We start from the raw sequence: 20,366 nt of genomic DNA, 5'->3' as shown, positions 1-20,366 counted from the left end.
GGGTCTTGAGGAAAGATAGTTGCACACCCACGTTCATAGCAGCATTATTCACGGAAGCCGAAAAGGTGGACGCAGCCCAAGTGCCCACCGATGGACGAGCAGATAAAATATGGCCTATACTTACAAGAGGACAGTATCCAGCCCTAAAGGAGCAGAATTCTGGCACAAGTTGAACCTTGAGGACATTGTGCTGAGTGAAATAAACCATCACAGCAAGACACATAGTGTGTGATTCCATTCACATGAGGTACCTGGAGCAGTCAAATGCATAGAGACAGATAGTAGGATAGTGGTTGCTGGGGTTGAGGGGCTGGGGAATGGGGGGCTGTCGTTTAACGGGTATTGAGTTTCCATTTTGGGGGATGAAGAGTCTGGGAGACGGATGGTGGTGATGTTGCATAATGATGTGAAAGTACTGGACGCTACCGAACTGCCCACTTAAAATGATTAATGGTCAATGTTATGTGTATTTTACCACAACTAAGAGAAAAAAGAGAGGGTGGTGGTTTCTCACTGAAGTGCCTTGGATGTGATCCAGAAGGCTGACCAGCTGCATGTCCGTGGGTATCACTCTGCCCATAAATGGTTTTTACCGTGTTAATGGAAGAGATGAACAAGACTGAATAGGGAGGTGCTGCTTTAGGAGCCGGTGTTGGGGTATGACGTCTGGTCACAGAGAAAAACTGCCCCCCGTGGGGATGCACCCCCGAGCTTCTGAAGGGAGGAAAGGGAGTGACGGTGTGAAAAGAACCGGCTGGAACAGAATGCGGAGGCGGCCGGGCCAGCCGCCAGGGCCCACTCAAGCCCGTCGCCTGGGAACAGTCCCGAGGCCCTGACCCTCAGGACCGGCTCCAAGCCTCTCAGCCTGTGATGGAGCCTGTCTGGCTCACTCCCCCGGGTTTGGCTACCGTCACTCTGGGTTTCTACCTTCGATTCCAGCACATACCCCGCTTCACAGTTCTCTCCCACACCTGTAATTTGAAAATCCAGGAGCCCCACAGCCTTTTGCCTGGCAACCCTATTCTTCCTTTGTTATCTGTCACCATCTCTACGAAGACTTCCCTGGCCTCCCCACGCTGCTCCTTAGGGTTCTAGCAGTCCGCTCACCATTACCCTTCATAGAAAATGCCGTTTATTTTCATTTTTTCACAAAATACTTAGTGGGTACCTCTTGTCAGCCAGGCACTCTTCTAAGGCTCTGGGGGGTTAGCAATAAAGAGAACAGCCCCAAATCCCTGCCCTTGAGGAACCCATGTTCTGGAGGGACCACTCCCCGGGCTCAGAGGAAGGCGCACAGCAGGGCCCCAGCTGTTGGTGCTGAGTTGGCAGGTGCAGATGATCCTGATGCAGCCCAGCAGAGCCCAGCAGAGTCCAGGACGAGCTGAGATCATGCTGACGGAGACGGAAGCCCGAGCCGGCCGAGGAGCCGGAGAGGACTGAGGCAGGCGGAGGGAGGGGTGGGGTGTTCGCCTGGCCTTCCCTCCAAAGTCGCCTCCTTGTGTCTTTTCTGACCCACAGCATCTTTTTTTGTTTTTACCACCCACTCATCTCCACCCTAATAAGAAAGGGCGTGGACATATAAGAAGCTGTGCAGCTTTCAGCTTTCGGCTCAGAGGAGGCAAAGGTGCAACTTTCTTCAATCGTCCCGAATCCGGGTTCACCAGCCGCCTTCACCATGCCGCCAAAGTTTGACCCCAACGAGATCAAAGTCGTGTACCTTTTGCACTGGTGCACTGGTGGGGAAGTCCGTGCCATGTCTGCCCTGGCCCCCAAGACTGGCCCCCTGGGTCTGTCTCCAAAAACGGCTGGTGATGACATCACCAAGGCAACTGGTGATTGGAAGGGTCCAAGTATTACAGTGAAACTGACCATTCAGAACAGACAGGCCCAGATTAAGGTAGTACCTTCTGCTTCTGCCCTGATCATCAAAGCCCTCGCGGAACCAGCAAGAGAAAGAAGCAGCAAAACATTAAGCACAGTAGAACCATCACTTTTGATGGGACCGTCAGCACTGCCCAGCAGATGCGGCATCAGTCTCTAGCTAGAGAACTCTCTGGAACCATTAAAGAGATCACCCAGCCTGTGGGCTGCAATGTTGATGGCCGCCACCCTCATGACATCATAGATGACATCAACAGTGGTGCTGTGGAGTGCCCAGCTAGTTAAGAACTGCAAAGGAAAAAGAAAAATAAAGGATTATTTGACAACCAAAAAAAAAAAAAAAACACCAAGAAGCTGTGCAGTAGTCTGGTCTTGGCCCACCTCCCCCAAAAGGCAGAGGTGAGCACCCCACGTGAATGCACCTCCATCTGGGTGTGGTGTGGATTTGGTTCCCACACTTGCTGGGTATCCAACTGGCCGACTGAGTGGGTGGTGAGGGAGACGCTGTACGTCACAAGCTCTTCTGATTATTCAGACGCAGCCAGGTGGGCAGATCACTCAGAGCAGCCTGAGCTGTTCACGTCTCCCACCTTCTGGCCCAGCCCCTCGCCAGGACCTCCTCTGTCCTCACCTTCTGCCGCTGGCTCTCCCCACTTCCCTCACCTCCTTCGGGCCTCTCCTCACGTGTCATCTTGTCAGTGGAAGGGTCCTAGTCCATTCTTCTTTAAAAAGCTTTTTATTTTGTATTGCAGGATAGACGATTAACAATGATGTGACAGTTTCAGGTGAACAGCGAAGGGACTCAGCCGTATGGATACATACACACTCTCAGCCATACACATACATTCTCCTCCAAACTTCCTCCCATCCAGGCTGCCACGGAACACTGAGCAGAGTTCCCTGGGCTGTACAGTAGGACCTTGTTGCTTATCCATTTCAAATATAGCAGTGTCCATCCTTTCGGTTGTATTGGGTCCTTGCTGCTGCACCGGCATTTCTCTAGCTGTGGCGAGTTTCCTACTTGCGCTGCGCAAGCTTCTCATTGCAGCGGCTTCTCTTGTGAAGCATGGGCTCTAGGGCATGCAGGCTTCGTAGTTGCGGCTCACAGGCGCTAGAACACAAGTAAAGTAGTTGCGGTGCACGGGCTTAAAGACTCTGAGGCACGTGGGATCTTCCCAGGTCAGGGATCGAACCCATGTCGCCTGCAGTGGCTGGCAGATTCTTCACCACTGAGCCACCCGCGAAGCCCCATCCCTTTTAACACAGCAAACTTTCTACCTTTGTTCTCCATTTCCCGTCCACCTTGTTTACTTCTCTCCACACACTTCTTTCCATCTAACGTTAACAGGAGCATGCTGTTAACAGAGGCATGTGACATTTTTAGGAACTCAACTGGCTGGTCATTATGCAACATGATCATTAAAACTTATATCATACCAACTTCATCGAGTTAATGATATTAAAAACAAAGATGGAAAGTGCTCAAACTCAACACTTCCTAATTTCTTACTACCTTTTGCTACTATGATCTTGGGAATCTTTAGGACTGTAAAAATATGGTAGAAATACATAATATATAACGGAGGTGACTGCCTTTCTGTTCAAATCTGCATTCAGTGGCATCACTCTCGTAGGCTGAAGTATTTACACCACAGAAATCAGTAAGTGTGACGAATCAGGTTTGGGTTTATTGTCCTATTGATTGTCTAGGCCAGGAGTCGGTCCTGGACCAAATCCGGCCCACTATTTTTGTAAATAAATTTTACTGCAACACAGTCAGGCCCACTCATTTCCTTATCTGTGGCTGCTTTCATATTCCAAGAGCAGTTGAGCAGTTGCAACTACATGGCCTGCAAAATTTAACGTATTCACTATCTTGCCAACCTCTGGTCTAGCCTTAAGAACACCATGGAGGAAATGTTCATTGGTGGCCTTCAGTCACTAAGTCATGTGACTTTGTGACATGTGAGTCACACTAAGTCATGTGACTCTTTGCGACCCCATGGACTGCAGCATGCCAGGCTTCCCTGTCCTTCACTATCTCCCTGAGTTTGCTCAAACTCATGCCCACTGAGTTGGTGATGCCATCCAACCATCTCTTCCTCTGTCACCTCCTTCTCCTCCTGCCTTCAATCTTTTCCCAGCATCAGGGTCATTTCCAATGAGTTGACTTTGTGCATCTGGTGGCTAAAGCACATGGAGGAAACGTTAATAATGTAACTGTGTCCTGTCTATAGCTGTTACACGCAGATCTCATGGTATTTCACTTTTCTGCACTTCACAGAGAGTGAGGTTTTTACAGACTGAAGGTTTGTGGAAACGCTGTATTCAGCAAGTCCATCAGTGCCGTTTTTCCAACAGCATTTGCTCACTTCACGTCTCTGTGTCTCATTTTGCTAATTTTTGCAGTATTCCAAACCTTTTCACTATTCTGCTTGTTACGGTGACTTGCGAGCCTTGATGTTACTCCTATAACTCACTGAAGGCTCAATGATGATAAGGGTTTTTTATCAATTAAGTATTGTTAAATTAAGGTATGCACATTTTTCAGGCATAATGCTATATTATTGCACATTTAATAGACTACAGTATAGTGTAAATTTTATATACACTGGGAAACCAAAAGACTCTGGTAATTCACTTTATTGCAGTGGTCTGGAATTGAACCCGCCATATCTCTGAGGTATGCCTATACACTGTAAATAGCCACACATACCCAAAAAAGGCTGAGCAAATATACTCCCAGTATTTGAAAACTGTGACAGTAAGCAAGTCGATCAGATCACTGAGAAATGAATTCCAAAATCTTCATTCCTCCACTTTTTCACTTTCTTCTTACTCTTTAGTATGAATGAAAACATCAACATTCATGTTGGAATGATACCCGTTCATCAATTACAACCATAAGTTGACTATGGATGCAAGAGCTAGGCAAAACTTGAGAAAAGTATACTGTAAGAGTAAATTGGCCCTACGGGATTCACAATAAGAGTATTTGTAGAATTTTATTATTTTCTATTTCTTTCAGTAAAATTTATGATAAACACACATTCACACACACATACACATACTTTGTTTCAGACAGCCCATTATTGAATCTTTACAAGAACACATACTGTCTCTTCTCCACTAGAATGTAAGTTCCTTGATGGCAGAATTTTTTATTCCAGCACTTAGAACACACCGGACACACAGCAGATGCACGTGAGCGAACACGTATGACATGAATGAACAGATGAGCACAGGTGAGAACCAGGTTTCGTGGGCTGATTGTCAGACCTTATGTTTCCAGCTCCACCATTCTCCAGCTGTGTTGGCCTTGAGTAAATTATTTAATTTATTTGAACCCTGATTTCTTCATTAAAAACAGTGGGGGAGAATCTTCCTACCTTGCAGGGAAATAGTGACAGTGTATGCCTCTGCCTGGCACCCACCAGGTATCTGCACAGACAGGAGTCACCTTCTCACCCTCCACCCCTGCCACACACACACTCCTTGGAGACCTGCCACTGTCACACATTTCAGTGATGTCACAGCCCCCCTCCCTGGGAGCACCAGCACAAGCATCCTGACGCCCAGCCTGAGTGTGGGCTGAGCTGGGGACAGACAGGCGCAGGCAGGGCCAGGTACCAGTCTTGCGCCATCTGTCCAATATGTGCCACAGCTCCAGCATGCGTCCATTGACAAAGAAGAGGCCCAAGAATAAGGTGGTTTCCAAGGTGGACTTGGGACTGGATCTAGTGGAGGTCTCAACAAAGCATCCAACCACGCCCAGGGTGGGGGTCTTTCTGCCTAGGGGGAGGGGGAGAGGTGAAGGGGGTCAAGAGAGTTATAACAGGCTCCCCATTTCCACCCCCAAACCAAGGTGACAAAAATCACAGTTTAGGGTTTATCAACCCAAGCCCAGTGGAGAGGCATTAACGGGCGTTCAGGGGGCTCATCCTGTGTTAGCATTTCCCCTCACCTGCTCTTTCCCTCTCTCTGTCAGATGCAAGCTAAGGAACCACAGGACAAGATACATCAGCCTGTCAGCAAAGTAATCGCGCGGAACCGACTTAAAATGGTGAGATGCCGCATTTGGGTGCCCACTAAAGAAAGCCTGAGCCCCCACACTATGCTGCTCGGGGCTGCCATGGGTGACCCAGAAGGAGTCAACCAGCCTCACGATGAGCTGAGCTGAGCCAAACTCCAGGTGGGGGTTGGGAGGCTATCCCAAGAAAGCTGAAGCTTCCAATTCTTTTTTTTCTGTCTCTTCATCCCTAGCAGGTATTAAAACACTTGTCGCTCTTGAAGCTGCTCAAAAGCTCGAACCCTCGGATCCAAGAACTGCATAACCTGGCCAGAAGGTGTTGGAATTCACTGCTCAGGGTTCCAAAGATCCTGGGGCTCTCCTCTGGGTGAGCTTGGCCCACCCATGGCCCCCATCATGGGCCCAATAGCCGTCTTTACTAGGAACAGGCACTGTGCTAAAGAGTTTAAAAACCTGCTTTTTGATAAGGCTCTGGGAGAAAGGGAGCCATTTAGTAGCCCTATTTTAGTGATGGAGAGTTGGGGCTCAAGAGATGCTGTAACTTGTTCCATTAACTGAACTGCTAAGTGGCAGAGCTAGGATTTGAAGCTGTTCCCAGCTGAAATCAGAGCTGTTGTCATAAGTATGGTCATAATCATCCAATCATGGGACTAACTACCATCTGGGGCTCTGAGCAAGCAGGCCCCCTTCCTGCCCCTCCCAATTCATCACCACCCACAGATTTACCCACAGACTAGTCATCCTGCTGAGGCCAAGCTCCCTCCCACTAAGAAAGCTGACATTTATAAGGCACCTGCTAAGGGCTTCCCTGATAGCTCAGTTGGTAAAGAATCCACCTGGGTTCAATCCCTGGGTTGGGAAGATCCCCTGGAGGAGGGAAAGGCTTCTCACTCCAGTATTCTGGCCTGGAGAATTCCGTGGATTGGGTTGGGAAAACCCCCTGGAGAAGGGAAAGGCTACTCACTCCAGTATTCTTGTCTGGAGAATTCCCTGGACTGTATAGACCATAGGGTCACAGAGTCGGACACAACTGAGCGACTTTCACTTTCACTCTTCAAGGGCCAGGTACCCTGCAGAGCGTTTTCCTACCTAATCTACTCCATAAAAACCCTACTAGGTGGACAGAATTATCTGTCAGATGAGGGAACTAAGGCTCTGACAGGACACCTTTCTTGCCCCAAATGACACAGGCGGTAAGAGGCAGAAGCAAGTCTGAACCGCAGTATGTCTCCAAAGCCTGTGTTCTCTAAGCCTCCTTCAGCCTTGCGGGACTGTGGTGAGGGTCCTGGGCCTGACACCTGGTGGGCCCCCAACCAGCGGTGGCCGGTGACTATCCTCAGTATTGTCTAACCCTGAGCGTGAGGCCTCTCCCTCCCAACACGTGCTCACCTAGGAAGGGGTGGCCACGTTGCAGGGGACTTCAGTCTGTGACAGATACCCTTTTGGAAAGTCTAACACCTCTGGCGAACTCCACCCCTCTGATTTCCTCCCTCTAAGTTGACCTCCTCCATACAGGAGATCAGGAAACACCGAGCCCAAAGGGTCAGGACCATCTAGTCCCAGAGTTTTCCAACCCTTTTTAAAGCAGCCAGCCCTAATGGGCCCCAAGCCCCAACTGTGTTGTTGAGAGGAAGCTATCCTGCCCCTCCAGAAGTGAGGCGGGATGGGGTGGGGGTGGGGGGGGGTCATTGGAGCTACTTTCTAAGATGTCTTGGAACAAGAAAACAATTAAAAAAAAAAAAAAAAAACTGGACCAGTCCACTCCGTCAACTGAAATCCAGAGGCAGAGCCCTAACCTAGTGGCCAATGCAGGTAATACACGTTTCTAGCGTCCTAACTGCCAGCCGTTGCCACAGGCTTTTCTAGCCTCTCACATCCCTTCTGCCAGTGCTCGTCACCGCACCCCCTGCCCCCAGGCGCAAGGCTTCTGAGTGGTGGAGAAGCTTCTTTCTGGGCTCTCTGTGGCTTTCCTGACAGGCCCCCTGAACCAGCGGCAGCGCAGCTGTCTCGGGACTAGCGGAGGACCAGAGCCTCGGTCCTACGCTGCTGACTGCTGTTCCTCTCCCTGCCAGGTACGATAATGTCTGTGATGAAGTGGAACAAAATAACAAAGAGCTCCAGGAGGAGGCTGGGTGTTCCTACCAGAAGCTGGACTCCAAGAAATTAAAGCTCACAGGGGAGCCTGAGGAGCGTGAGGAGTCGAGGCCCAGGGCAGAGGAAGCTGTGTCACAGAAAGAGGAGCAAGTGGAGCCTGAGGCCCCGACGACATCGAGGGGTCACGGCCTGACCACGGGTCCCAAAGCCCAGGCAAGGCAGCCTCCCACTGGGGACCCCCAAGTCATCTTCCGGAAGACCCACCAGGACAGAACTCCCGTGAAGGATGTGAAGCAGCCGGAAACAGTGAACCAGCGGGTCTGGTTTGAGGGGCTGCCCACACGGGTCCACCTCCCAGGGCCTCGGGTGATGTGCAGATCCTCCGCCTTGCGCTGGGTCAAGCGCTGCTGCACCCGCTTCTGCTCGGCGTCACTGGAGATGCCGATGGTCCATCGGTACAAGGTGTGACACCTCCACCACCAGGCCAGGGTGAAACACTGGCCCCGAGCTGGGCCCAGAGCCAGGGTGCGTAGGGTCCAGAGTCTTAGGGGCTGTGGCTGTCGGTGCTGGGAAGCCCAACCTTCTGCCCAGAGAGGGAAGCCCAGAGAGGTGGAAGCCATTGACCAAGGCCATGTGGCAGGGCAGTGGACCTCTCAGGACCCCAGTAGGGGCTCTGGGGAAGGAGGACACTGGGAAACGTGGTCCTGAGGCGGGGCATCCATTGCCTAGAGGCCTAAGAAAGACCAAACTGCTGTGGTTCAGAATCTCATTGAGAAATGAGTCCAGGGATTTCCAAACGTTGGGGGAAGAGGGGAGAGGTCAAGCAGGGCTCTGCTGCACCCCATCCCCTCTTCGCTCTACACTCTATTTTATTTACTCATGCCTCGAATAAGACTTGGACTTCCCTGGTGGCTCGACGGTAAAGAATCCCCTGCCAATGCAGGAGACCTGGGTTCGATCCCTGGGTCGAGAGGATCCCCTGGAGGAGGAAATGGCCACCCACTCCAGTATTCTTGCCTGGGAAACATATATAGACGGCGGAGCCTGGTGGGCTTTGGTCCATGAGGTCATAAAGAGTCAGACACCACTTAGGGACTAAACCACCACCAGCACCACCACCAACCACAAATAGGATTTACTCTGAAAAAAAAGTTTCTTAGCAAAAGAAATACTTCAGCCCCTTTGCTGAGTTTCCAAGAAAAGAAGAGGGTGAGAGGCCTGGGGATCCAGCTGAAAGGAGGCTGCCCCATCAGCAAAGCTGGCATCTCCAATGGGCTGGGCATCACAGTGCCCCTGGTCCCCGAGCCCTCTCCCTGGCCTGCAGCGCCCCCTGGGGGTGGTCTTAATGGCCGACTGATGCTGAGGTCTCTGTTCGCAGGTGTGACCTTGGATGGGAGCCTGAGGTGTGCTGCGGAGAGGGCGGGAGATGGCACAGTCATGGACCGGGAGGGGAGGGCGGGAGAATTCCTAAGTCTACAAATAAAATCTCCCAAATGCCACTGGCTCTGCCTGGTTTCCTGGGCCTGGACAGGATGGAGGAAAGAGTCTCTTCAACAAGGTAAGGACTGGGGTGGGGGTGTGAATCACTACTTCAGGGTCATTTCAGTCTGTCCCCAGGTCCCCGATGGCAGTGTAGCTGCTACTGCTGCTAAGTCACTTCAGTCGTGTCCGACTCTGTGTGACCCCAGAGATGGCAGCCCACCAGGCTCCCCCGTCCCTGGGATTCTCCAGGCAAGAATACTGGACTGGGTTGCCATTTCCTTTTCCAATGCATGAAAGTGAAAAGTGAAAGTGAAGTCACTCAGTAGTGTCTGACTCCTAGCGACCCCATGGACTGCAGCCCACTAGTCTCCTCCGTCCATGGGATTTTCCAGGCAAGAGTACTGTAGTCGGGTGCCATTGCTTTCTCCAACGTCAGTGTAGAACCTGAAGCAAAGAAGCCAGTGGGCTGTTCCCCTCCCCCACTCTGCAAGCTGGCCTCCTGAGCAGGGCACTCCATGACGTCATAGAAGGGGAACATTTGTTGTGTGCTTCCTGGTGACTCACAATGGCCCTGCAAGGCTAGGAGAGGAGGAAACCACTGAGGCTCCGAGATGGGACGGTCCTGGGAAGTGGCACTGTAAGAGCTCTAAACCAGGTCTCCTGGCTGCTCCTCATTCCACCTCCTGAAGGGGAAAAGGTGCAACATCGCATCCAGTCTGTCAAACACGTGCATTGCGCCCTTATTATCACGGCGCCCGATGTCAGTAGATGTCAGGTGGAAATGCGAACCGTGCCCCGTCTGGGTCACGGGAAGCACCAGTCAAGCCAGGAATTGTTTTTTTGTCTCACTGCTCACATATGACAGACAGCACATCCATCCTCCAACCCCACGTCCGGTCGGGTTACCCCCGCTGTTGGTAGGAGCCACAGGGCCCTGGATGTGCCGTTAGGAAGAGGAAAACTGAGGGGGCCCAGGCTTTCTCTGGATGAAGACTGTCATCCTCTGCCTTCCCCTGGAGGCAGACAGGTGCCCTCGGGGAAGCAGCAGGGCCACCCCCAGGGAGTCAGGGCAGTGATGGAGACCCTCAGGTTGGGAGGGAAGGGGGAAGGACAGGAGAGGCTCCCGCTGAATCCACAGGTTCACATCCCTCCTCCCCACTGGGGCCCAGCACTGTGACTGAGTATCCCTGGGGTGGGCATCAGCGGAAACCAGGCCGCCACAGACAGCCTGGCATGGGACCACTCTGTACCTCACTGTTCCCCACCTGTGGTCACCGGGTGCAGAGTTCCCGTCCCTGGCATCCCGCCTCTATCCCTCCACACAACTTCCATTCCAGGAACCCCCACCTCAAGCTACATGCCCACTCCAGCCTTACTCCTGGGTACTCCCCGTTTCGACTCCCTTGCCTGGCCTCATCAATCCCATCAAGCTTCTACTCAACCTTTTCTCCCGAGTGCCTTCCATTCTGTCAGACTTCAAGTAACCTTCTGACCAGCGGGCTATCAGTGAGCAATCAGGGCAACTCACTCCCAAACCAACCAACCAACCCTGGGGGCAAAGGGGGCTGCACTAATCTTCATTCGAACCTTCCCCCGGGGAGCCCCAAGTAGGGGATGAAAAGCCCTGAGCCTAGGGGAGATTGACAACTTCTGCTCTGCCCAACTGGGAGCCAGAGCTGGGCCTGAGCGGCCCATGGGGAGGCCGTCGAGTGAGCAGACAGGAGCCTGTGTGCCTAGGCTGGTTGGGACCCAGCATGGCAAGCATGCTGGCCTTGGAGCCTTATCCCTTCTACCTGCTGGTATTTAGGCTCAGGCAACCCGCCTCCCATGATCCCAGAACCAGGGTCTCTCCACTACCACTCTCCCTTTGTTTAACAACCTCAACCTGAGGCTCCTCTTCAGGGTTCAGTTAGATCCTGATTTGGTCAGGATGCTGCAAACGATCTCGGAGATACAGAAACTGACTACAGGAGAAACAGCCAACCAACAGTTAACTAGGGAAAAATGTTAAGTGTTTGAATTTTTAACAAGTCACATGATCTCTGAGAGCCTATTTCATCTGTTTATAAAAAGAGGGATACTAAGAGCCATTCCAGACGGCTCTGAGCAAATCAGGCTTGATGTAGCTGAAACTAGCTTGCAGGATGTTGAACGTTTGGCCTTTTTTCCATGCCTCCTTGCCATAATAAAGCCCCAAGGCCAGTACTGGCCCTGTTTCTCACTTATGGGCAGTTGGCTAACTGCCCACCTTTAGGGAACCAGCTGCTTGTTTAAAAAGCCAACCTTATGTTCAAGTTCACAACCTTTTGCTAAAATAGCATCTGGATCCTGGAGGCTGCCCCTCTCCCAATGTGGGCCATGAACTATTTAAACATGTTTGGAATATGAAATGGGGACGAGGTTGCTGAGGCAGACAGGCCTGGCTTCTTATCAGCTGTTTGATGCTGAGGAAAGCTGTTTATTCCTAAACCTGTTTCATTGTCTGCATAATGGGGAAAACATTGGTGTCGCTGTCACTGGATTAAGTTAGAAACGTGTCACTTTACAGCACGTGGCACATAGGAGCTCAATACTTTGTTGCTGTACTTACGTTATGGGCACAGTCCTGTCCCCCATCTAACAGCCAAGGCTCCGAAGAAAGGGGTCTCCTCTGCAAAATGGGGAGGGGGTCGTGGTGCCTTAATCCTAACTGCTTAGATTCATGAATCACTTCTTACATATCACGCACAGTGCTTTACATATGACATCTCACTGAACCCTCACAAACCCAGGGAAGGTTAAGTAGCTTGTCCAAGGTCTCAGAGCTAGCAATGGGACTCCAGGACTTAACCGGGCACTCCACGGCCGCTCTCTCAAGCCTCCTAACATCGGGCCCCCTAGAATTGTCCTTGGCTTGGCCAGGTAGGCAGGACAAGGATTAAAGCTCTCAGCTCTCCCTAACCACTTGTCTCAGTACTGTTTCATCACCCTTTGCTACTTTCCTACAGAAAACCTCAAACAAGACAGTAGCTTTTTTAAAAGAAATACATATGTATTTTTAATTTGGCTGAGCCAGGTCTGTTGTAGTATGTGGGATCTAGTTCCTCCACCAGGGACCAAACCTGTGCCCCCTGCCTTGGGAGCATGGAGTCTTAGCCACTGAACCACCAGGGAAGTCCTCCAAGGCAGCAGCGTTTAATTCCCCCTCCACAAGGCCGCTCTCCTTTGGGCCCAGAATTGGCCCCTACTGCCCCAGCCCCTAAGGCTCTGTGGTCCCTGGGCTAAGTGCTGACTGCCCTCTAGGAATGCCAGAAGGAAGCTACCCTGATCTGGGGAGTCCCTGAAGAGAGTGTAAGACTCACCTTCCAGGGGAAGTTAACCTGTTTTAATTGTCCCTCCCATCAGACTCAAGGGGACCTGGAGCTTCCCTCCACCCCAACTCCTGGAGCCATTCTGGCCCCCGTTTGGCTCTGATCTGGACAGGCCTGCCTAGAACTAGGGGTTAGAGGCATCCTCTGAGTTAGACATCCCTTTCTCCCTTACCATCCTTCTTTCAGTTCATAAACTAGTCTGAGTACCAGCTATTCCCTAGTTTCTACTTCTCTCTCCAAATAGCTGGAGTTGAGTAGTGAACGGGGAGAAGAACAGGGTGTCTAGCCATCACACCCCTACAAAGTCAACAGCTACACCAACTCAGTGGGCGGGTGGAGGTAACTTTCTGATCTAGGTATTCTTCTTTATCCTTTGGAAATAAAAACATTGCTGACATCCTCATGTTCACTTGAAAATCTGCGGCCATGTTTAATGTACTGCCTATTAGTTTTTCTTGGAAAACAAGTAATATTTACAATGCTTTTTACATCCTTAGTATTTACAACAATACAGTAGGATGAGAAAGTATGATTACAAAGTAGATTGTTTAACCAATAAAATGTAAACATTCTTGACTATTAATGTCTTCAGAATGAGTTTACTAATTTCATTACTGAAACCCAAATCCTGGTCTGCCAGCTCCTAACGTAACCTTGGGCAAGTTCCTTACAGTTTCCTCACCTGTAAGACACAGATGGTTTTCCTACTTCTTCCTTTTTTTTCAGTCACACCGAGCAGCATATGGGACCCTAGTTCCCCAACCAGGGATCAAACCCATGCCCTCTGCACTGCGAGTGCGGAGTCTTAACCACTGGACCCCCAGGGGGAGTCCCAATACTTCCTACTTCAGAAGGTTGTCGGGAAGATTAAGTGAGCAAGGAGACGCACAGCACTTCGTCTCCTGTTGGACATCTCTTGTACTCAGTGGATGCTATTACTTCCTCTCTGGAATTTGCCTCTAGACACTGCTTTGTCACTTTAGAATTCATTGACATCTCAGTAAAGTAGCAGCTTCGTCATTATTCAAAAAAAAAAAAAAACAACATGTTGGCTCCCCTGACTTTTGGCAGTTTCCAAAAAAGATCCAACTGACACTCTGGAGGCAGAGGCCCGTCATCAGAGAAGACATGCGGCGGGGTGTCACAAGCCCTTGTGGGAAAGTCCAGGTGTGCCATCACAGCCGGAGCAACCACCACGGCGGACATGAGGGCTCTGAGGCTTTCCTCAAAATAAAGGGAGTCACCTGCCTGTGGAGTCTCTGGTGTCTGGGGGAAACCCACTGACACAGGGGAAGCCATCTCAGCCCAGTCTCACCTCCTGGACTCTGCAGCCAGGATTAGCGGCCCATTAACAACCTGCTCCCTCCCCGCTTGGCCAGGGCACCGTTTCTGAGGCGCCTCACCCGAGCCTTTTCCCAGCTTCTGCCCAGCTTCTGCCTGAGCATGTTCACTCTTCAGCTTTCATCCTGTCAGCCTCCACTTCCTATCCTGCGGGGCTGGGAGCCAGGAGGCTGGAAAGGCTTCTGGGGGAGATGGCACAAGTTCCCATCTACGTAGCCCTAACTCTGAAAGAGGAGCTCCGTCAGCTCGCTCAGGGAGGCTACGGAGGGCCCGAGGGGAGCAGCAGCGGTTTCCAGGAGGAAGTGGGTCTAGACCGGCGCGTTTCACTGGGCACAGTCAGAAATCACCGGCAAGCAGGAAAGGCGTCCTGAGTCATGGCGGTCACCCAAGGCAAAGCAGAGAAGGCTACAGGTGGGGTGCGGGTGGGACACAGGAGTTCCCTGCACTCCATATTTTAACCAACTGGAGGAACACCTGGGCTCAAGAAGGAAAAAAAAAAGAAGGTGGCCTAATAATTCTTAATAGCTCCTGGCTCTAATGAATGTCTGACTGTGCTGACCCCTCCCAGTCCCAAGCATGGCGTTATAAAATAAAGCGCAGGCAGAACCATGGAAAATACTGTATTTCTGTACACAGGAAGGGCAGCTGCAAGCCCCCTCACAGAGGACACTCCACCTCAAAGAAATACCTTGGTAGCAAATTCCTATCTCCTTCAGTACAATCAAGTACACCTCAAGCTGGAAGGCTGGGCTCCCTGGGTCTGGGGTGCTCACGGTTCCCTCCCACTGTGGGATTCCAAATAAGGCAGGAAAAGGGAACTACCACCAGAACGGAGGTCCTGTGGGAGCTGGAGGACCTGGTCATTCCTAGAGAACAGGTCGTGACTCCAGGTCAAACACGAGATGGGCAGCGATGCTGGGATTCTTCTCTGGGTCCTCTGGCCCACTATGTGGAAAGCTGGCAGCAGGGTGGGGACCCAGTAGAGAGAACCAGAGTCACGGGGTGCAGGGGTGTGTGCGCGCATGCCTGCAGCAGAACACAGGTTGTGCGTTTTGGGGGTTTGTTTTTTTTTTTTTGCTTGATGCCTCCACCTGCCATTCTCTGCCTGACAGCAGCCTGCTACTTACTGGGCACCTAGATCTCTTTCTGTGGCTTTGGATCCAGAAACCAAGGGTTGTTCCAACTGAACAGAGGCAGTCAGGGCAACGTGGAAAAGGTATGTAACTGCTGTCCCAGGAGGTAAGACAGATGGCTAAAAAGAGTGGTTCGCTCCAATCAGTTATCTTTGATTTTTTTTTTTTTTCCTTTTTAAAATAACAGGCTGGTGACAGGTATGGTGGCTCAAGAGTGACATGGTTCCGATTCTGCTATTACCCTGAAAGAGGTGCCCACGCCGACCTCCCAGACACCAAGGCTTCCGCAGACAGAGGTGGTTCTTGCAGCTCTCTGATCCTGCCCCGCTACCCACCTTCTTGATGGGGGCCTCACTCTCTCCCCCACACCAACCAAGACTTCACATTTCCCAGGTTCCTCTCAGGCCTGGGCTGGACCTCATCTGGCGGTCCGAGCAGCCCAAGGGGTTGGAGGGGTGGTCAAGTGCCCAGCAGGGTGTCCAAAGGACCCAACACTACACACTGGACTTCGGGGCTGAGTTGAGGGGGATCTCCTTGAGCTCCGACCGCATGCATAGGTACTCCCCGATGACAGCCATGAGCGCAATGCACACAGCCTGGACCAGCCACCAGGTCAGCGCCGAGGGGAAACGGGAGCTGTAGAGCCAGCAGCCCAGGAGGTGAAAGAAATGGACAGTGACCGTGAAATCCAGACACTGCTTCCCTCGCCGGATGAAGTACAGCAAGCCCAGGGCACTGTGGGGAGAGGACGGCAGTGAGCTGTCACTGGGTTGTCCTGGCCTTCGATTAGTTTATCTGGGGGAGTGTGGGGGGACAGGATGACAGCACAGGGGTCAGAAGCAAGCGAGAGAAGTGGGAGGCAGGGGCTACATTGTCAGATGTCCAGAGGAGCCCGGCGGGTAGTGCTGAGAGTAAGTCAGGCGGGGAAGGAGGAAAAAGTGTGAGCGTGATGATCAGGGCAGCTGCCACTCAAGGGGCTCCGAGAGACTGGGGAGGGCTGTGGCACCACGAAGCAGACATGTTCCATCTAAAGTGGGGCCTAAAGCGAGACAAACCACCAGGCTAGAAGGCTGGCCTGGAATTGGTTGATCATCCCATTTTCTTAAGAGACACCAGAAATCTAGATTTTTAATATAAAATATCCTGATTTTCAATTAAGTGGAAAAAAAAATCTTAAACACCCTGCGTGGGTTGACAACTGGGTAAGTCAAACAGAACATATCTGGGAGCCAAATCCAGGTCACAGTCATCCCACCAGTTTTCAACCTCCAGTGAAAGGTCAAGAATAGCAATGTGCAAGGCACTGTTCTAAGTACCTCCTGTGAATGAACTCATGAAACCCTTACCATTATGAGGTGGGTAATATTATTAGTCTCATTTTACTGGTGAAGAAACTGGGGCTTAGACAGATTAACTTGTCCACAGTCACTAGACTAGTGGTAGAGCTGAGAGTCAAAGCCAAGTGAGTCAGCCTCTGGAGCCTAAGCTCTTAATCACTTTGCTTAGACCGCCTCTCAGTCCAAGTCCTCAGCATACAAATGAGGACCTCACGCCCAGAGAGAAGGAAAGGAACTTGGCTAATGGCACATGGGCCAAGAATAGAATCCAGTTCTCCTGACTCCCAGTCCAATCCTTCCCTCACCTCACTCCACATCAGGGAAGTGATCTGAGAGGGAAGCTGTCCCCAGGCAGCATGCTCAGAGTGACATAAGAGCTTTCCAGCCAAGTCAAAACAGTGGTGGAAGAAATCCTATGATGGAGCCAGTCCCAGAACTGGTCTCTGCCACCCACGTTCGTCTACCTCTACCCAGGAACAAGTGCCAGCCTGCGTCAGGTCCAAATTCAGAAAGTTAGTTCCAGCGCTAAGACCCCAAAAGCTGGACAGGAAAACTGGTGATACTCACCAGGTGAGGGCGTTGAGGACGAAGGACATCGTGGAGAGCCGGCCTGGTGGGGTGGAAAAGCCCAGGATCTGAAGGGGAAATCACAAATGGAAACATGCTGAAGGAGAAAACTGGCAGAGCGCCTAGGCTCCAGGAGCTGCCCCCCCAAGGAACAAACATCCTGCCGGGACCAGAGAAGCCAATACGTCCCTTCGTCTGTACGGCGGCCTGTTTCTAAAAAGCTGCTTTTACAGACATCCATCACAGTAGCCAGGAAAGGATCACTATCCTCATTTTACAAAGAAGGAATAAAAACCCAAAGAGGTTAAGTAACTTGCCCAAAGTGATACAGTAAGGAAACAGCATAAAAGTTGGAACAGTGTTCAGCAAACTATGGCCCCAGGGGCCAGGGACTTATTTTTGTAAATAAAGTTTTATTGAAACACAGTCACACCTATTCACTTAGTATTGTCCATGGCTGCTTTTGTGCTATGATGGCAGAATTGAGTAGCTGGACCTAAAATCTTGCCCTTTACAAAAAGGTCTGTCAACTACTGGTCTAGAATTCAGGTAGTGTGCATGAGACAGCTCTTCAACAAAGCCTCAGATTTGCACATGTCCTTCTCAGGAGGACAGAGCCTCCTAAGAGGATACTACTAGGTACCTGGTGGGTATGCAGCTTCCATCACTATTGTTACAGTACTATCGAATACCAAACATCTACACTCTTTCAGCATGCAACAGTGACATTCAGTACTCCATAGTATCCTCACAATAACCTCATAAAATTATTATTACTGTTGTCGTTACCTTTTTTGGATAATAGCTTGCTTACTATTACCTCTTCTGGGATAGTAACTTGCCCAACGGCTACACAGAGGATAAGCAGGAGAAAAGATTCCATCCCAAATCTCCCGGCTCCAAGAACTGTGTTTATTACTACATACCACATCTGCCTCTGTGAAGCTAACACCTCACCTTCCGTTACACTTTTACAAAGCACTTTCTTATTCCCAGGCCCCTCTGGGTCTCATAACATTTTGCTGAGGATTATTTTACTCTGGAAGAGGAAACAGGCTCAGAAAAATGAAGCAACTTGCCCAAAGTCCCACAGCTGGTATGTTTCAGCCTGGGCTGGACACTAAGCATTCTGAATCCAAAGCCAAGCTCTGTGTACTGCAGTCCACGGCCTCCTGCTAGCGGTCTCATGATTTTGCACACAGGAAAAGTGATGGTTCAGAGAGAGGACAACACTTGCCCCAGGTTACACAGCTAGTACGTGTAACTTAAACAGAGGCTTGACTCCAAAGTCCAGGCAGTTCCCACTAGACCTCCACGAATGCTCTTTTACCCATTCCCCCCGCCGCAATTTGGCACCCGAGATCCTGGGGCTTAGAGAAGTGGAAGTCACTTCCTCAGCGTCAGGTGGTCCAGCCAGGTCTAGAGCCTGGTAGTGTCAGATCACCAAGTGAGGCCGAAACGCCGCCCGCGCCAGCCCCGGATCCTACCTCAGCGTCGAACACCTGGTCCAGCGAGGGGCTGCTGTGCACCAGCCCATCCACCAGCGCCAGCCACAGGCCCAGTGAGCCGTAATAGACGGTCTGCATGAGGACGATCTGCGACAGGATCAGCAACGGGTCCCACACGTAGCTGCGGAACTGGCCCGCCATGCCGGCCCCCGGGGCCCGGCCGCCGCCCAGGCCCGGGTCAGCGCCGTCGCCGCGCCATGGGCCCCGGGCCGTCCCTGCACCTGCGAGGACACACGCCTGGCCTCAGCCAGCCCGCCGTCACCATGACAACGTCGCCCCGCCCGGGAGGAGGGACTGGGATGGAGGCGGTGAGCCCATTCCGGGAGCGGGAGGGAGGTCGGGGCGGACAGACCCATTCCCGGCGTGAGGGGAAACCCTGCCCGTTCCAGCTTGCACAGGCCCCGCTCGTCCTCGAGCTCCTGTGGGGTTCACTCACCGGTTACGGTCTCGAGGATCCGAAGCGTCCGAGCGCGGCCCAGCCGCACCGACTGGCTACCGAAACGGTGCTGACAGTCAGGACCATGGAGGAGAGGCCCTACCGGCCTAGAGAGGCAAAGGTCCACCGGGTGCAGCGGCTGTAGCGGCTGCGTAGGAAGGAAGCGTTTCCGGGGTGGAGGGGGCGGGGCTGAGATTGCGCAGGCGTGGTGCCAAACAAAGTAGGGCAGCCCGGAAATGAAGTATGCACATGCGCGCAAGAAAAAAATGAAGGCGAACGGAAGTATGGCAACAGAACGTAGAGTTTGCGTGCCCTCTAGAGGAGAATGTTGAGAGGAAAAAAAAAAAAACGAGGGCGGCGAGAGCAGACAGTTGAGTGGCAAAGGGCGAGGAAAAGATGTTTGGGAGTTAACGAAATGATAACGTTCATTCCGTTTTCAGCCTAAACTCCCAACATCTTCTTTCTCCTAGTTAAAGGCTGGGATAGCTTGAAATGAACCAGCCAGCAAGTCCACACATGATTTTGCCACTGTTTCTGGTTTATAGATAATTTAAACTAAGCGCCAGGGAAGGAAAGCAACATAACTGTCTCAAAGACACAGAGTTAGTGGCACTTAGAATTCAGGTGGGGATTTCCCCGGTCATCCAGTGGTTAAAACCCAGCCTCCAATGCAGGGGGCAGGAGTTCTATCACTGGTCCAGAAGCTAAGATCCCATCTGCAACATGAAACGGCCAAAATCAAACAAACAAACAAACAACCTGTTTTAAATTCAGGTGCTTCCAATACCGCAGTACTGATTTTATGCCCTACTGAGTGTCAGGAAGATTTGTACATGTTAAAATGAGACTGTCCTTGTCCTCAGACACAACTTAGCTATATTAGAAGACACAGTAGTGGGTGTTTTATAATGTACATAATCAGTTATAGCTGTATATCCGTTTATATTTATAACAGGTGAGAGCAGGGGGGAGGCCCAGGTTCCGGAGTCATACCTGGAAGCAGATCCTGACGCTGTCTGCCACCATAACTCTTTCCTCTCTAACCTCTTCTGAGTCCAAACAGTGTGGACATTCAGTAAATATTTGCTGAATAAGTCAAGAATAGAGAAAGGGCAACAGCAAGTTGATGAGTCATTTTACTCCTGCCTCAGCCAACAAAACCCCCTTGATTTTCTTGATCGTAGGTTCTCCTCTGGAATGGAAAGAA

General features: G+C 51.3%; 2 protein-coding genes across 6 annotated transcripts in view; one reads left to right on the top strand and one right to left on the bottom strand.

Annotated features, from left to right (window-relative positions):
* The window catches only part of SYS1 (SYS1 golgi trafficking protein), a 32,167-nt gene extending 13,265 nt beyond the window's left edge, over window positions 1-18,902 (bottom strand). Inside the window, exons 1-4 of one of the 5 annotated variants that reach the window (XM_068986865.1) lie at window positions 18,703-18,902; window positions 17,216-17,283; window positions 3,160-3,236; window positions 2,596-2,992 (exon numbers count right to left, since the gene is read on the bottom strand). In XM_068986865.1, the coding sequence (XP_068842966.1) occupies window positions 2,955-2,992; window positions 3,160-3,236; window positions 17,216-17,283; window positions 18,703-18,864 (345 nt within the window). In that variant the 5' untranslated portion in view covers window positions 18,865-18,902 and the 3' untranslated portion in view covers window positions 2,596-2,954. Of the gene's footprint in view, window positions 1-1,252; window positions 2,170-2,595; window positions 2,993-3,159; window positions 3,237-15,442; window positions 16,047-17,215; window positions 17,284-18,702 lie in introns of those variants that run through there. The other 4 variants (XM_068986869.1, XM_068986866.1, XM_068986864.1 and 1 more) reach the window with 4 other exon arrangements.
* Window positions 5,553-8,473, top strand: TP53TG5 (TP53 target 5). Its single transcript, XM_068987514.1, has 4 exons — window positions 5,553-5,600; window positions 5,870-5,944; window positions 6,148-6,278; window positions 7,984-8,473. The coding sequence occupies exons 1-4, from the start codon at window positions 5,553-5,555 to the stop codon at window positions 8,471-8,473; spliced, it is 744 nt and encodes a 247-aa protein (XP_068843615.1).
* Window positions 18,903-20,366: the final 1,464 nt, after the last annotated feature.

The sequence above is a fragment of the Capricornis sumatraensis genome, chromosome 15 (assembly GCF_032405125.1).
Source record: "Capricornis sumatraensis isolate serow.1 chromosome 15, serow.2, whole genome shotgun sequence".
Taxonomy (NCBI): domain Eukaryota; kingdom Metazoa; phylum Chordata; class Mammalia; order Artiodactyla; family Bovidae; genus Capricornis; species Capricornis sumatraensis.
Note: the sequence above shows the minus strand (reverse complement) of the source record. Positions and strands in the feature narration are given on the sequence as shown.

What these genes read in the sequence shown, in the direction of transcription:
- TP53TG5 (XM_068987514.1), top strand. Translation starts at nt 5,553, where the DNA reads ATGCGTCCATTGACAAAGAAGAGGCCCAAGAATAAGGTGGTTTCCAAG. An exon ending in AGAATAAGGTGGTTTCCAAG is followed by an intron (nt 5,601 to 5,869) that starts GTGGACTTGGGA and finishes TCTCTCTGTCAG; the next exon opens with ATGCAAGCTAAGGAACCACA. An exon ending in CGCGGAACCGACTTAAAATG is followed by an intron (nt 5,945 to 6,147) that starts GTGAGATGCCGC and finishes CATCCCTAGCAG; the next exon opens with GTATTAAAACACTTGTCGCT.